The 16,622-nt window shown below is 43.8% G+C and overlaps 1 protein-coding gene across 1 annotated transcript; it reads right to left on the bottom strand.

Moving 5' to 3' along the window:
- Nucleotides 1-1,316: 1,316 nt before the first annotated feature.
- Nucleotides 1,317-8,194, bottom strand: MEOX1 (mesenchyme homeobox 1). Its single transcript, XM_084496157.1, has 3 exons — nt 7,552-8,194; nt 3,233-3,405; nt 1,317-2,651 (listed from the first exon to the last, which is right to left on the bottom strand). The coding sequence occupies exons 1-3, from the start codon at nt 7,985-7,987 to the stop codon at nt 2,529-2,531; spliced, it is 732 nt and encodes a 243-aa protein (XP_084352283.1). The 5' UTR covers nt 7,988-8,194; the 3' UTR covers nt 1,317-2,528.
- Between the last annotated feature and the right edge of the window lie 8,428 nt (nt 8,195-16,622).

Here is a 16,622-nt window from a genome sequence, read left to right as displayed (position 1 = left end):
ATAAAACCCGGGTGGATTTCTGGGAGAAATAATTGCAGGTCAGAGATTTTGCTCCCTGACAGACTTTGTCTGAGAGCTTCTTGGCACCGAGGGTTCAGGGGTCAGAGGCTTTGATGTCAGGAGCAAAGCTCTCTTTCCCGAAGTACCCAGGGCTCAGGACAAGCAGATGGTTTGATGTGGAAACCGCCTAATGTAAAATGCTCTCACAGGTGGCTTGTGCCTTACAGCCCCACTGCCAGCACAAGAACTGTGTCCAAGCTGTAGTTCTGGGTACCAACTGAGGTCCCATTGACTTGCTTTTAAGTGAATTAGGATGCAATAATGCAATAAGCTACTGTTAGCAGCTTCAGCAAGAGGGAAGATTTATTACCCTTCTTTCTGACTTTAGTTTATGTTGGTAGCCAAGAGCCCAGAAGTTTTCATCCCCAAAGAAGCTGCTTCTGTAGCTTTCTTCACCTTTCTGTGAAGATCTGAAGATTTTATCCAATAGATATAGCCCCCAGAGAGGAAAAGTATGCTCTTAATTAGTTTATCTTATTATTTACCATTAGTTTGCATTAAAAGAAAGCATCACCAGCTCCAACTCCGATTTTCGTACTAGATACAGTAATTCTCAGTTCTTTGAAAAGAATCCAGCATCTGTTACAAAAGAAATATTCTTATTAATCTACTTTGAGGCCTTTTACAAGTGGGACAACCATGGTTTACTTTACAAGTATATCATGCAGCTATGCAGCTTTATACCCAGCATATCTTCAAACCATGCTAAAGCCTAACAGCAGTTCAGAGTAAGGTGAAGGGAAGATAGTATAACAGGATGCCACAGCTGCAAGCTGTGATTACTTTTCAAATATTTAAGCACAAATTTTGGTATTCTCAATAGCCGTTATATGGTATGCCATTGGAAAATTCTGTTTAAAATATGGAAAAATTGCATTGGAACACATTAACCAAAAAGACAAAAGAAATGGCAGCAGACACTATGCTTTTCTAGAACTTCATATTTTGTGGTATTACATGTTTTGGTTGGAAGGGGGGCAATTTCAAGTGGAAGTGGTGTTCAGTCATCTGATGGTGCCATGGCAATTTGTGATCCTGTACTGGAAAGCTGCTTTTACCTTCTATTTACACAAGAAATAGGGGCAGCTGGCTGTGTCAGCTTTAGTGGCTTTAAAGATCTCTAGTAAAGTGTCTTGGGGTTGGTCAAACCCCTTGAAAGGTGGAGGTGACCAAACACAAATTAAAACCAAAATGGAAGGACAGAAAAGACACAAGAAGTCGGCATGTTTTGAAGAGCACAGCTACTTTTCATTTGTATGGCGTATCTGATTGGTTGCAAACATTAACAAAGAAAAATCACAAAAATAACCTATTTATAGACAGTTTGCAAAAAGGGCTAAGTTGGTCACATAACTGTAAATTTCATAAGCAGATATTGATTTAGAAGTCTAAGTAGTAAGTGTAAATCCACATGATACCTGGATTAACAGATGTATTTGTATGCAGTTTAAATATACACGTGTGCATGTTTATTCTGAAGAAAGTTTTGTCTCCAATGGAAAATGAAACAAGAATTTGTAGATAGAAAACTTGGCTAAATCACTCCAGAAAACGTTTTCTGCTCCTTCTGACAATCCTGGATTCACAAGGAAAACTGGGTATCCAGAGGGACTTCCTAAATGCAAAAGAAATGCAGCATTAAGGAGCAGTTTTCCTGCATTTAAACAGACGTGAATGGGGAAAATAAAACAGTGAAAGCTATCGCATTCAGAGAACCTTCTGTGATAGTTGGAGATAGCTGCTTTGAAAAAAACATTTCAGGCTTAAATCTGGGAATATCTGGGATATCTAGGAATTTGATTTCAGGATTTACAGTAGGTCTGGAAGAAATGTCCCTCTGCAAATCGCTACCATCAGCAAGGCACCTGTCCTCTCGGGCTGTGAGTGGGAAGCCAGCTCTCCTCAGGCTGGTCAGCAGAATTGTGTGTATAGTTCTGGTCCCAAACCAGAACTGGTTTTAGTTCTGGTTTCAGTTCATCAAGCACCCATTTCTCTTAGAGGAAGGTACAGGGAGAACAGAACGTGCCTTGCCAAGTCCAAGTGCAGAATGAGTAGAAGTGGCCAGGGAGAGGCTGGATGACAACACAGCTGCATTGTCACCAGCTGGACCCTTTCTTTCTGCCTGATAGCCTGTATTTTCTAAGTGTTCGAGAGCCTAAGCAACATTACTCCTGCTTTATATACAGTGGTTCTTAGCTTTTATTCTGAAGGTAGACCCGTGGCAGCGAGACATGTCCAGAGAGCTAGATTCATTCAGATGAAAATCAAAGTCCTGCTCTCCTTTGGCTTTTTTCCCCCTGTGCCCTTTGATTGCCTCTGCCAGCTACAGCATCGTACTCCTTTCGAAGGCTCAGCACTACGGGTTTTGCAGGCGGGGCCGTGGCACGGTGCCATAGCTGACCCGTGGCACTGTCGTGCCCGCTTTCTGTCCAGTTCCTCTCCCCGTGCTCTTCTTGCTGCTGCAGGAACTAGTCAGAGCTGGGGGAGGCAGCGGAGTCCATGTCCTCTGTGTCGTGTTCATGGGGGGACACGGGCTGTCCCCCCTTAACGCGTTTCCACTTCATTCTTCTGTTTTGAAACCATACTTTGACCTGGGTGATGGAAAGCAGATGATAAATTATGACCTCAGGCTGAGCTGTCTCAGCAGACCTATGCATACATATCAACAGAGGTGTTTCGTGAAATTCTGGAAGAAAAATTGGAAGGAACCTCACAAGCTTAAGTGCTCTCCCTCTAACAAAGGCAGGAACAGTTCTTTCTAAGCTGTTCCAGGAGGATGTTGCTGAGACCAGCAGAGGTAGCACAAGTGCTTTGCCTGGCATCTTTGTCAGCTATACATGCCACTCCAATGGGTACAGCGCACCTTTTAACATCCACCCCAACCAGTCTAATCCTTCAGAAATTGCAGTCATCTTCACTTAACTGAGCAATTCCTCTGCACCAAGTTTGATAAGGAAACCCTGACTGAGATCCCAGTGAGAGGGGAGAAATATCTGCCTCCGCTAAACTTACAGGATTTTTTAACTTGTGTTTCAAAAGACCATGGAAGTTTTGTATTAAAATACCTCTGTGTTGTTGCATTATACCCCCTTGAGTAACCAGTCTGCTTTATAGCTTCAGGGAGAAGTTATGGGGGAGGAAGAAGGTGGGGAGGAAGGGGTTGGGGAAGTACTTGTCTTTCGGTGAGGTCCAGGTTCACAGCTATCTCGTATCTCCTGAGCCTTGTCAAGTAGTTGTGGTGGGCAAATTCAGCCTCCAGCTCCCGTAGCTGCTCCTTTGTGAAAGCCGTCCTTTCCTTCCGTGACTTGCTGCTGCTTTCTGCCTTGTTGCTCGAGTTCTGGTTTTCTAAGGGGCAAGCACAGAGAATTTGCAGTAACCTTGACCCGTGTGAGCACGTGCATTGCAGAGATCGGGTGTAAAAGTTGTGCCTCCTGAGCTCAGCACGGTGTTGTCAGCATTTTGGTTTAAGGGGTGAAGGTGGGACGATGAGCATCGCCTAAAGCACAGGAGCACAGGCTGGATCTGCAGTGAGCAGCCATAGGATAGGAGCTCTCCTTGCATCTACGCAGCGCTATCAATAATTTCCTTCCTCACCTCTTTTGCTCCATATGCGTGCATTATCACTCCCCCAGTTTTGGCTTTGCAGACTGCTAGGCAACTTCGTGCAGGATGGGCACTGTGCAGTGGGTGCACGGTGACCTCCTGTGGTGCAAGGGGTAGGGTGAAGCTGCTGAGGAAGCACCCTGGGTGGGAAGCACACGGCCTGGGAACACTGGGAGGGGAGAATGTGGGAAAATGAGCAACTCCAGAGAGCCAGTGTCTGTGCACAGAGCTGCAGGCACCCATCTGCTTCAAGTCCGTGCTGAACAACCACCAGAAGGAGAGCTGGCACCAGTGTGACTGGCTTCAGAACCATCCCTGGGGTTAGGAGCTGTGTTTCTAAAGCTAAATTTCAAGCCATAGCCAAAGGGATGCGGCACCAATTATGCCAAAAAGTGAACACAAACTGACTTTGCCTGAGATGGTGGCAGTCTTTTTATTATTATTATTATTATTATTATTATTATTATTATTATTATTATTATGTTCTCCTGTTTTTTAAAGAAATGCTTGTGAAGAATCTCCTTGCAGCACCCTTGCTTTGTGAGCAAAACCCAAGCTGTGCCAGTCTTTCAGGCAGTTGGTGTTATAAGTTCCTGGCCTCTTCTTCTTCCTCTTTTGCTCCTGCAATTGGCTAGACTCCCCACATGGAACGAGTTAGTAATGTTTTTGTTATATTGGGTGCTAATTACTTAATTCTTGTGTGTAATTAGTGTGCAATGAAGTTTCACATGTCCTAGTATTACCACACATCCTGGCACATACTGTTTCTACATAGAAATGGTATAGAAAGTAGTAGCAATGAGCATGAAATGAGCACCTTCTAGGTGTCCTTTTCCTTGATGAAAAAATTGGTGTGGCTGAAGACTTTGTGACTTATCTGATCTTAGCTCTGCCCACCAGAAACAGAAATTGCATATAGCTCAAGTTTGTGATGATGTGCACAGGAGCAGTGCACCACGTGCTGCAGCTGTACTGCCCTCCGTTTCGAGGCAATTAGTCCTGTTTACATAGAATCATAAAATGGTTTGGGTTGGAAGGCACCTTAAAGACCATCTAATTCCAACCCCCCTGCCATGGGCAGGGACATCAGGATTGTTCTGGCTCCCGATCCTCTTGGTTCCAGTCTCTCACCAAACACCAGCCTCACTGCATTCCCCAAAACAAATGGGGCTTTGGGGAGGGCAGTGGCGATGCAAGAGCTGAAGCATGGATCCCATGCTGGATACAAATGGGAGTTCACTGCTTGCCCCTCTGCAAAGGACACCCTCTCTAAGGGTATCACTGCTCTTCACCTCTAATTAATTATATGAATCATTTTAAATAGCTAAATGTCTGTGGGACCAGAGCATGCTCTGCCCCACATGGCATTGCAGAGACATAAGGTAGAGAGTCTTATGGCTGGCTGGTAAAAAGTGCTTTCAAGGAAGGCACAAGGACTCTGTGCTGTGCATGTGCAGGATTTGGGCACCAGAGATGGTGTTTGTATCACTCACAGCAGCTTAAACCTGGAAGCATGGGACTGACTAATGCCTGCAACACAGGATGCTGCCTGCTTGGTAATGCTTGTGGTGATCCACAGCCCTGAGCAAGGCACGTGGTGTTTGTTGTCCTGCAAACTCTTGCCAGCGCTTGCAATTTTTTCCTTAGTAGAAGAAAGTGTAATAAAAATCTGAAGCATCTGCACAACGTTACTTTTTCCCCATACTAAAGACTTTGAGGGCATATTTATTGGAAGTGGTTAAATCAAGTGGTAAGATGGATTTTGCTGTCAAGGAACATAAAATTCTGAAAGCTCTCAGGAACATTGGCCAAGTGAAGTGACTTCATGAATAGCTGATTCGTTTGGCAGCTGATGATAAAGTAACCAGCAGTTACTTCAGCGAGCACCTCCTGGAAGGATGAGATGTGCACCCTTCGGCAGAGGGTGTGCACAGGGGCTGGGACAGATGAAGATCTGTCCCTTTACATTGCCCAGGGACCTGCCTGTGCTCTCCTTTTCTGTCTTCCTCAAGTTTTCAGCTACTACCTGCTGCTGTTTGCTCTTACATATTGCTTTTTACACCTCCATGACTGTAAATGGGTATTGCAAGCCTAGAAAACCCTCTTTAGTCAGTGGCATGAGGGAGAAAGAATGGCAGGCCAGAATTCAGCTCTGCTCTACACATTTTCCCCTTGTTTTTTCTCCCCCAGAATTCTTCAGTCAATGGCTGAAAGTCAACAGCATACATCTATTTGTGGTTAAGGAAGGGAGTAATTATGCACCACTTTCTGATTAATGTTCTGTATTATTTCATTCCCATAATAGTAAAGGTGTCTACTATTTTATTTATTTCTTGCTGCCTTATTCTTCAGCTTATGTGGTGAGAAGGTTGGGATATCCAGACTATCTGCAACTGGTCATTCTAAAAAAGATTTAGCATGAAAAAAAAAAAGTAAGGTGTTTCTTTAGACCCAACTTTCACCTGAAAACTAGTTCACTTCTAAAGTGACTTTTGCTAAGGTTTTAATGCTTATCTTTTGGTTTCAAAGATTAATTTAGAGCTTTGGAGTTTCCTTACTGATCGACTTATGTTTTTTTACTTTGTAGTATATGACAGATGTATTAAACCCGAAGTCATTACAAAGCCTTCTGGCCTCTTTAATGTTGTAATAACAAAGGCATTTCTATAAATTATTTGCTAGGTTGTACAGTATTGAATACTTGGAGCCCTCTGCAAGAAAAAGATTTGTGAATGCTAATAGCTGTGGCTTGTGGCAGGGCTGCAGGGGCAGCTGTGAAAGTTCACCCTAGGCTATCTGCTGTCTTCAGGCCATTTGCTGAGCCTGGGAAGTCAGGACTGAATATAGCATCTAAATAATTAAAGCTTGTAGAGGAAGGGAAGGGGGTGTGTGCGTTCATATATGCGTGTTTGTAGTAGACCACTGTTGCTATCGCCACAACAAAGCTGTTCTCTGACTGTTCTGAATCTATCCCTGCTTCAAAGAAAGTTTTAAGGATTGACAAGCTTTTTTATTATTTTTACATCAAATAAATGTCTCTGTGTCTCAGTTCTCTAACCATAAAATAGGGATGCTGGAAAATATTCCCTGCTTCATAACAATGCTGTGGGGAAAAGCACACTGGTTTGTAAATGAATACTATAGCAAATGAATGCATATAAACGTCGTATTTTTGAACAACTTTCTTAAGGGAAAACAACTTTATGTATATTTTGCATTTCTGGATTTGAAATAGCAGCAAATCAGAGGTTATACACCTGAAACTCTTGAATATGGTACTGTAGAAAGAGTTTTGCTAACTAGGATGACGCAATGAAAACCATCTACATTGTTTTCCACATGGTTAGACATTGAACGGATGGGCAAGCTTTTGGTATCTCCTGTTTTGCAATAAAAACATTCAATTTTCAGTGAGGCCAAACAGAATTCGTATCTAAAGGGAGACTTTGGTGCGTCTCATGCTATGAACTGAGATGTCAAAACCCCGGTGCTGTATTTCCAGCTGGCCCAGGCAGCTGAAGATGAGGGATCTTTGCCCTTTGATTCCCGTTCTCTCACACTTGGGCAAATGGCAGGTATCCAAGATGCAACTCCACGACCTAGGACTCTGAGCTCAGTGTCCACGCACCTTGTGATTCCTGCTTAGTAACAGCAAGTTTGCCATGTGCTGGTGCATAAAACACCTCAGTCAGTTAACAAGACCTGCAGGAGTGAAACAAACACCGGAGGTCATCAAGGAACAAGCAACTTCGTTTCGATGGTGTTATTGTGCGGGTTCCCTAGTCAAGAATTACAAAATGCTTTCTTCATCAGCTCTAGTTCTAATCTTGTAGGTGCTCTCATGCTACAGCCCGTACCATCCCACATCCCTGCTTTCACGCCACCTACCTGAGTTTTCCTTTTTTCTTTTGGATGTCTTCTTCTCTGTCTCGATCACAGCGCTTACTGGCGCCTCATACTCTTCATTCATGCCCATCGCCGCGCTCACCAGGTTTGGGCTGCTGCCTTCTGACTCCCCAGAAGCCAAGGCCAGTCCCGGATTCGGCCGTCTTCGGGCTTCGCTTGCCGCTTGGTGCCAGTCGGGGTGGTGGAAAGAAGGGTGCTGCTCCTCGGGCGGGAAACTCTGCGGAGCCGTCACCAGGCAGGAGGCTGAGAAATCAGAGTAGGCAGCAAAATCTGGCTTTTGATGGAAGGAGAAGGGTGCCGGCGGGTAGTGGCTCAGCCCTGCAGCTGTGGGGACATCCGCACGGGTGCTCCGCAGGCACCCCCAGAGCGGGGCTGGAGCCTGGGGACCGCGCATGCAGCTGCTGATGGTGGGATCCATTCGCCTCCAGCGCCGTCCACGCTCTGATGCTCGGGGCTGGTTGCAGCTCAGGCTTCACAATCGGAAGAGGGGAAATTTTCCAATGTTACGGGATAGATTTCCTCTCTAAACAACAGTTTGTTTGTGGGTTTGGGACTGTTGCAGACTTGTTATTTTGGGAACTCTTCTAAAAGTCTTCATTGTCCCGACTGGAAAAGAGTAACCAGACCTAGGCAGTGATTGCCCTGAATTATTTCCCAAGGCCTGAAGCTCGCTTCCTTGTGAAGTGCTGGACATGAGTGAAACACTTTTTAAATACTGTGCTGGGGAGAGAGTGACAAGTTTGTGAAGTGAAATGTGAGAGAGGGGAGGGAGGGGTTAACGTACACACACCCGCTCCCTCCAACCAAAGCAAAGCAGGCACCTATTAATCATCCGAAACCTTATATGCACATCTAATGGGATTTGCAGATGGAGACTTTTAAAGAAACAATGTCTGTATTTTTTTTGAAAAAAAAAAAAAAAGGAAAGAGCAGCACACACACGCACACACACACACACACAAAGAGGCTTTAATGTTTCCCTGTAACGCTATGAAGTTATTTTTATTGCACTGTTAACAAAATTCCCCAGGTCTTGCATTTGGAAAAAGCCTTAATACAGGATTCAACAGATGCCAAATTTCAAGAACTAAAGTGGGAAATAAAAGTAAGAGAGTACTTCATTGATTGTAAATGATTTAAGGCCCAATCATTAGTTTTAAGGAAGTATTGAGTCTGGCTTGTACACATGTGCACATTTTGGAGGGATTTCTTTTGTTGTTGTTGTTAGCTTTATAACCCTTGTATTTGCTGATAGTCAGAGCTTGCTGCCTCTGGCGGTTATTCCTTCTGCATTCTACTTTCCAGGGAATTTTCAGTATGCCACTCCTTCCTCCAAGGAAATCTCCTGCTTTTATGCCAACGCGAGGTATGTTTTTCATCTTTTGTTGAAAGTTTTATAGTTTTTCCTAACAGAAAGCAGATTCTTAGATCGTAGAGCCGTCGCACTTGGAAGGGCGTTAGCGGGGAAGCTGCTCCCAATCCCTTTTTCACAGAGGTGTGGCAGCTGGGAATGCCCCAAACCCTGCTGAAGAGCCAGACGAGGGTTACTGCAACTTCTCGCAAGGCTTTTCTCCGTGTTTTTGATGATAATTTCTATATGCACGTGTTCCATGTTTCCATAACCTTCTTGCAACTATTTCCAGCACTTACTCCGCTACGCCTTGCTACACGGTGTGCACGTCTTTCCCTTCTCCTCCCACCATTTGGGCTGGGGTTTGTGTTCTCTCCTACACACAGAGAGATTTACCAGATGGACGAGGAGCCCCTTTTTTTTTTTTTTCCCAGGGCTTTAAGTGCTACTTTTATTTGGCTTCTGTATAATCCAGAATTGTAAAATTTCAATGAATTGGGGAAAAAAAGGTGTACTCATCTGGATACCTGTTGGGTCTTAGAGCCTGGGCTTTTCCAAACAAAGAAGTGGGCTTTAGTTCAGATCTTTCTGAACAAGAACCTCAAACTCTGTTTTATTTTCACATGGATCTTGACTTTCTTGCAAAATGCTGCATATCTGATTTACCCTTTCAGAAGATCCCTCCTTAAATAATTAAATCAGTTGCTGTGTCGTAGTGGAGAAGAAACATTCACAAGTTTCCCACTGACTGGCAGGAGAAAAGCCCCAGACTGCTCTGTCCAAAAGGCCAGGCTGTAAGGAATTTATGAATGCTGCAACTGTTCCGGGTGCTGGCAGAATCCAAGGCAGCGTCCAGACAGTTTCTGCCAATGCAAAGTATTTCATTGACATCCTCTGTGTGTGCTGTCGTATGTAAAATGCCCACTCACTGAAGTCACAGAGGTTATTAGGAGTTTATATGAACTCCAGCCTAGCTCTGTTTTCCAATCCTACTCATGGTCCAGCTATTCACACAATCATCTATATCCCATTCCTGTCCACACACACGTCTTTGGGGGAATAGGAGGAAAGGGAGATTGTCTGTTGATGTTGTATTCAGTTCAGGCAGGACAAGGTTTAGGTTCCCATTCAGGAAGCCACGTGGGGCCCAAGCAGGGGTCTGGCCGTAGGGCACGGCTCTGTTCCTGCGCATCACTTTGCACTCTGACCGAAACTGCTTGGACCCCGTTTTCCCAGCGGAGCTCTCTCTGTTGTTCCTCTGACTTCAGATGTGGGAAAAGGAGATGGCAAACCCTCCCCAAATGTGGGAACCCCCAGGTCTTGCACTGCTCCAGCACCCTCTGCAGCTGGTGCTGTCACTCAGCGGCTCAGCGGGGGCTTGTTTGCCCTCTACATCTTCCTGACACTTCATTCCTGAAAGAAGAAAAAACAACAATCCTCCCCTCTTGCTAAAACCCATTTGTTGGACAAGGCAGCCACCTTTAACCTCCGCAAAGTCAACATCTCTTCTGTCAAACTCCGCACTGGGCGAGAAAAATGGGATGGATGGAGACCGTTTTTTGTGATGAATGCCCCCCTAACAAGCCGAAGGCTGGGAGGTGAGGATTTCTCTCTGAGCTCTCTGTCAGGTCAGGCTGTGACTTCCCCAGGAAAGCATTTCTCGCCATCTCCCAGACTGGGAAGCCTCCGAGCTCTGGCTCACCCCGAGACCTTGCACAGCAATTTGCATAACTTCAGCAGGGTGAAACCACAAAGGTCGTGCCGTGCCTTCACTTGCTTTCTCTGGCAAGGCGATTTTCTTTCCTAACGAAGACAGACCCAAACCAACTCATGCCACGCAGACGCAGCCCTCCTTTAAGGCACCTCCAGGCTTGTGCTGCTTGGAGCACGGAGCTCGCTGGGGCAGCATCCTGCTCTGCTCTGCACCTGACCCAGAGCCATTGTCTGGTGTTCCTGCACCCAAAATCCAAACTGATTTCTTAGATTAAAGATTTTTACCCTGATCACAAGGCCAAGGAAGGTTTTCCTTTGCAGCAGAGATGCCAACGGTACTTTTATCACAGCAGAATTTTAAGAAAAATATGTAATAAATATTACATATAAAATATGTAATAAAAATAAATAAATATGTGTGTCATGGAAAAAACTCTAGGCATGGAGGTTTCTGCTTGAACTTTTATGAGCTACTAAATTGCAAGTTATTGAAACCCTTCATTTTAAAAGTGTTCTCCAAACATTTTTGGAAAAACAAAACAAAGCAAAAACTAAACAAAGCCATGGCACGGCCTGCAATGAATGCACTGAAGTAGTTAATTTTCCTCAATGTGGACCCTGGACCAAAACTGGGATTTCCCCCTTGCATGAAGGAGCCCTTGCAATGAACTCTGTTGCTTGTTTTAGCACTGATGGAAGAAAGCTGGAGAGCAACAAATGGCCAATGATTTTCTTACTAAATTCAGGAAGCTGGTGCTTAAGCTGCAGAAATTAAGGATGGAAAAAGTTTGTTACTTAGTCTCCCCACAGGTAGTGGTTTTATTGTTCTCTCCTAGACATTTTCTAGGATATTGCCCAGACCCAAGAAAGTGTCCCAGTTTGTCTTTCCTTTTTCCTTTGGGGATGACAATTCTTTGCTCTTTCCTAGTGTCTAGACCCAGTTCTCAGTTTTTTGACGATCTCGTCATTCTGAATCACAGCCTATTGGCACTACACGGGTGGAGAGCAATTATTCAAGACAGTTTTAAATTTTTTGATACCTATGTAAAGTCATCTTAAACACAAGCCAGACGTGTTTCAGACTTTTCATCTTTCCTCTAAGCCAATCACCATGGCCTCTTAATCACGTTTCTGAGCTCTGAATTATCTCCAAGATGCAGTGCTGGGAATGAGAGCTCCCTGTGCTGAGCTGAGACCCCCGGGGCAGCTTCTCTTAGTGAAGAAGGAAAACCCAGGATCATGCAGCTCAGTTTCACAGGCCTTATCTGTGAGACGTTCTGCTCTCCTGTGCCTGGCACCTGCCTTGAAAATACTCCCAAATATCCTATGTCTGCTGAACAGCAGCATTTCCCTAAAGGAAAAAGAATGCGATATGCTCAAAATCCATTACAGCAGTTGTAAATCCATTGCAGAAAATTCAGAAATAGAAATGAACAAAAATGATCCTGCCAGCTGAGGCTGCTGTATCAGCAAAGACCCAATGATAAGTGCGCTGGCACTGATCTAACATCACACTTGTTGGCATGGCAGATGCTCCTGGAGACAGTTCAATATTCCATTAGGAAGTCATCTCCTGCCACACGGGTAAGTCACTGTGCTGTGAGGAAAAATCATTGTTGCCTGTTCACCGAGCTGTTCTCATACGTCAGGGTGGTCATTTGGCAATCTCAAACTTGGTCTGCTTTCATGAGTCTGCAAAACTTAAATAATGTGTTGGTGTCGGCACGTGAGCAGGGAAGGAGGAGGATGAGTGTGCCAAATAAAAGGCTGGAACTGGCACTGGGTTTGCTTCATCCTCTGGGTGTTTTCACTTCTGAGAGGAAACAACTGCCCAGTAAAGTTGGGGATGGTAAACTGAGGCACAGAGACATCAAGCGATTCACAGAGGAAAGCTTTACTCCCAAATACCAAGATCTGGTCCACTTACTAAAGAGGAGGTGACCTGCAATGACAGCTGGGCCCTAGGAGACAGAAGTCTCCAATTCTGTGTCTGGTTTTCATTTTGTGTTCCTAAGTAGCTGCTGAGGACATACATATACAACCTTCTCTACCTCATATATATATATATAAGTACTGCAGTGCATATGATGTCCTGGGATACGCCACTGGCAGTAGCAGGGTTTAATATTGGACACACACATCTACAGGAATAGAAACCACAGCAGCTGGATTTGCAGAACACGGCATGTGCTAAAAATTGCTGGCGCATTTGTTGCAACCGGCGGGCTGCAGGTGTTGAGAACGGGGACGTCTGCACCGGCATGCACAGTGCTGCTGGGGAAATTAGTAATTGGTAGGGGTGATAGGAAGCGTGCAAAAAGGCGAAGCACAAGGTGGGAGAGGGGAGAATCGGGTGCTGGGGGCTTCATGGTGCACACCCCGCTGCAGGGGAGCCTGGAGAACGTGGGGCCAGGGATGCAGCGAGCACCTGCAAGGGGTTGGGACCCAGCTGGAAGGAAATGCCAGGCCCAGAGATGGGCTCTTTGGGTCTATCCATCATTTTAATAGTTTTCTCAGTATCCTGAAGGGATAAAAGAACAGAAAAAGTGTAGAGCTCGGGCTAATAGAGGCAGCGTACCTAGAAGGGAAAGATGATCTCCTACCAATGAAAGCTAAAGAGCTATGTGGTTAAAGAGCTGTGTTAAAGGACATTAGGTATTGGACAAAATGTCAGGAAACATTAACTTGCATTTTGCTGTAATCCCATATGGCAAATTAGTCTGGTTTAAAAGGCCTGTATTTGCAGGAAACCAGTTTTAGGGTTTTGATGATTTTGGGGGAGGAGATGCAGAGAGCGAGAAAGTCCGTGTCACTCCTCAAAAAGGCAGTGGCTTTGTAAAGTCACTGTTTTATGATATAATTATAAATTATAACAATTATATTAATTATAATAATTGTGACTTTTTGTCACAGTTTTATGATATAATTCTCTCTTCTCTCCAAGCCTCTAGGAACAGCTTTTCAGTCAGTTTGTAGGGAGAGTTTGAGCAGCAATTACATGTGATGTCGGAAAAAATGTTGGAGAGCAGATGCCAAACACCCAGCTTCTCAGGCTAAGGTAGTATAACGCATACCCTAGGTTATGTGGACAATTCATGGTTTTAACCTGGAAGAACTTTGCCAAAAGTCCAGAAAATAAAATAAAAATCCTGTTATCTGTTGTTGGCCACATTTTCATCACAAAAATCACGCTTCTGCTTCAGCTGCAAAATTAATAAGTGGATTAAACCAGGCTTCTGTTGCACCTCTTGAGTTTTGAGTTAATTGTCACATAGTGCAACACTGCTGACTTTTTGGCATGTGAAGGTAATTCAAAGTGAACAGCCATGGAATTAATGTTTTAATTTTCCTTTTTGTTAAAAGCGCTTGTACATTTTGTGTTTGTCAGCCTCTCTATTTAGTTTTCTACAAATTAAGGCATGTGATAACATGCTCACACTGAACATAATGCTATTCAAAGGAGGTTGTAACTTCCAACCTCTTAAAAAGGTTAAGACCCTGGCAATGTGAAGGAAGGTATTTTAAAATACCTTGCTTTTTCCTCAGCTTATCTCTTCATCCCCTACTGTTCTGTTTCAGCTCATCTTTTCTTTTCAGTCTTCAACTTCTGTCTTTCTGCTACTGCTTTTTTACTTTGTCATCTGTGCTGAAATTTTCACTTTCTTTAACTTTCTCAGGTTTTCCCCTAAACGTGTTTTGGCCCTGACAGTAGGATTCCTGGTGTGCTCTGAGGGTTCGGCCCTCGTTAGTCAGCCAGAGTTGTGGAGCCGTGGAGGCTTTTTTCCTGCCATGCTCCTTCCTTACCTGTCCTATCAAATATTTCTCAGAGGCTGTGTCTGACTTGCTCCACAGCTGGCACCACTATTGCAAGGATTCTCATTTAATGATAATGTTTCTCTTAGCCCTAAGTCAATATTTCCGGTATTAATTAAATCTGATGGCTTCACAGTAGTGAAAAAAAAAAAAGTTTCAGGTACAGGAAACACCAAGATATGTTCAGAGACACTTATGTGATAATTTATTTTAGGGCAGAGAGCAGGAGAAGCAAAAAGCAGAAGAGACAGGCGACCAGCTCTAAATTTGGAGGAATATTAAAAGGAAAAAAAACACTAGTTGGAAACTGCTTAATCACGTTACGTGATGCATAATCTGTCACTTTTAACCTTCTTGTTTGAAAGATGACTGTTTTTGGTTGCTATTATTATTGCTTTTACTACAGTGGGGGGTGGGTGGTTTGCAAATGCAAGATGTGATGATGAGCCATGGGCAAATGGCAGCGGGCTCGGGTTAGCGAGTTTCAGAGAATTCACACACAGCAAAAACTCACTTGCATCTGCAAGAAAAATACTGTGTAAATGAGCTCCAACTTGGCCTTGCCACTTCTCAATTTGTTTTTGTTTTTTTCCCCGGTGCTTCTCATGTACCCGGGTGATAACAAAGCCCCCAGCTCTTCCCACTGGAGGAGCTGCTGCTTCACTCAGCTGTGTAAGTACACACGGGAGCCGATGATCAAAACCCAAATTCTGCAGAAGACAAGCAAGCAACTAGCAGGATTACTTGAGCTCTGGGGAAAAACCTCAGGCAGAGACATTGGCAATGTCTTGTTTCCAAAACATTGATGTGAAACCCTAAAAAAGTCGGTGATGCTGTTATGACTGAAAGCAGGGAACTGGACACAGTAACTTCTAGGCTGGGTAGAGGCATGCAGCTCGTTTTTTTTTACCTTGGATTTGTCCCTGGCTAACTGGAATTTATGTACTAGTTGCTTAAAACATTATCTTTTGATTTCTCTCTGCTGTTATGGGATGAATATGAATGACAACAGGTAAATATATATATATATATATATATACATGTATGTGCCTTGAGACCTGGCAATCACTGGGAGCAAAGCGTATTTGGTTGTTTCAGCAGCCATGTGCTAAGGGAGCAGAGATCTCTGCTGAGGAGTCCAGACACCAGCTCCTGGGTTCCCTGCTTCCCTCCCCGCCTTCAGTGGTGTGGGATTTTTTCTGGATTTTTTTCTGGATTTGAGGCCTAGTGCCATGTAAAGATGAGGATTTTCCTTTCCCTGAAAGGTCATAAAAGCAAGCAGAGTCTCAGCTTCAGCATTAATTCTTAAGACAGGAAAGACCATTTACCAAAAACTTTATTTTTTTTTATTTTTTATTTTTTATTTTTTTAACATAAAAGTCCTGCCCTTACACTGTGCATGCTGTTGTGGTTATTTCACAAAGAGCTGAATGTCCTGAACGAAGTCCAAGGCACCAGAAGCTTTCTATGAAATAACAAATATTTGGGGGAAGGGAGAGGGTCAGCAAAGGAAGAGTTAAAGATTCTGACAGAGAATTTTTTTGAAAAACACAAAATTAGCTCAGCTTTTGGCAGATTGCAAAGCTCATCTGTTGTTTTCATCAGACCACACTAAAGAAACAGGAACCATGGTATCCCCAAGGAACTGATAGGAACGGAACATTCAAACTTTTTGAGCCTTTTTTTTTTTTTTTTTTTTTTTTTTTTTTTTTTTTTTTTGTGGGTATAGATTAACAAACCTATATTTATTTTTCAGTGTATGGTTCATGTGTTCTGAGGTGGGACAGAGTGCAACATTTTCATTTGGAGTTTTTGTTGTAAGAGGAATCCCATATGTTTCTGGAGAGCCTCAAGCATAAATAAATTTCAGCAGATTGTCTGCCAACTTATAGGCTTTTTAATTTCATTTTTCAGTGCTAGACTTGTGCACAGCTTTTCTTGAGACCCTCCTTTGGAGCTGCTTTGCTCCATGAGCTGGAGCACGTGGCACTAAATGCAGTTAAATGAGAATTATGGAAAAGATTCCCAGAAGAGCAGGAATTCATCTTAATGACTGTTCTGGGCATTGAAATTAGGCAAATTAAAAGGAAAAAATCAAAAGTATTCTTTAAAATGTTGTTATTTGGAAAATTTGGAGGGGGGAGGGGGTATGGTTTGGAAGACAGCAGCATAAATT

This window comes from Aythya ferina (genome assembly GCF_964211825.1).
Source record: "Aythya ferina genome assembly, chromosome: 23".
Taxonomy (NCBI): Eukaryota; Metazoa; Chordata; class Aves; order Anseriformes; family Anatidae; genus Aythya; species Aythya ferina.
This window is presented reverse-complemented; position numbering and strand designations above follow the sequence as displayed.

Bases quoted from the DNA above. Each gene is read 5' to 3' on its own strand.
- MEOX1 (XM_084496157.1), bottom strand. From the start codon at position 7,987: ATGGATCCCACCATCAGCAGCTGCATGCGCGGTCCCCAGGCTCCAGCC. The intron at 3,406-7,551 runs GTAGGTGGCGTG...CTTGCCCCTTAG, and splicing joins AAGAAAAAAGGAAAACTCAG to AAAACCAGAACTCGAGCAAC. The intron at 2,652-3,232 runs GTACTTCCCCAA...TCCATCACCCAG, and splicing joins TGGACCTCACCGAAAGACAA to GTCAAAGTATGGTTTCAAAA.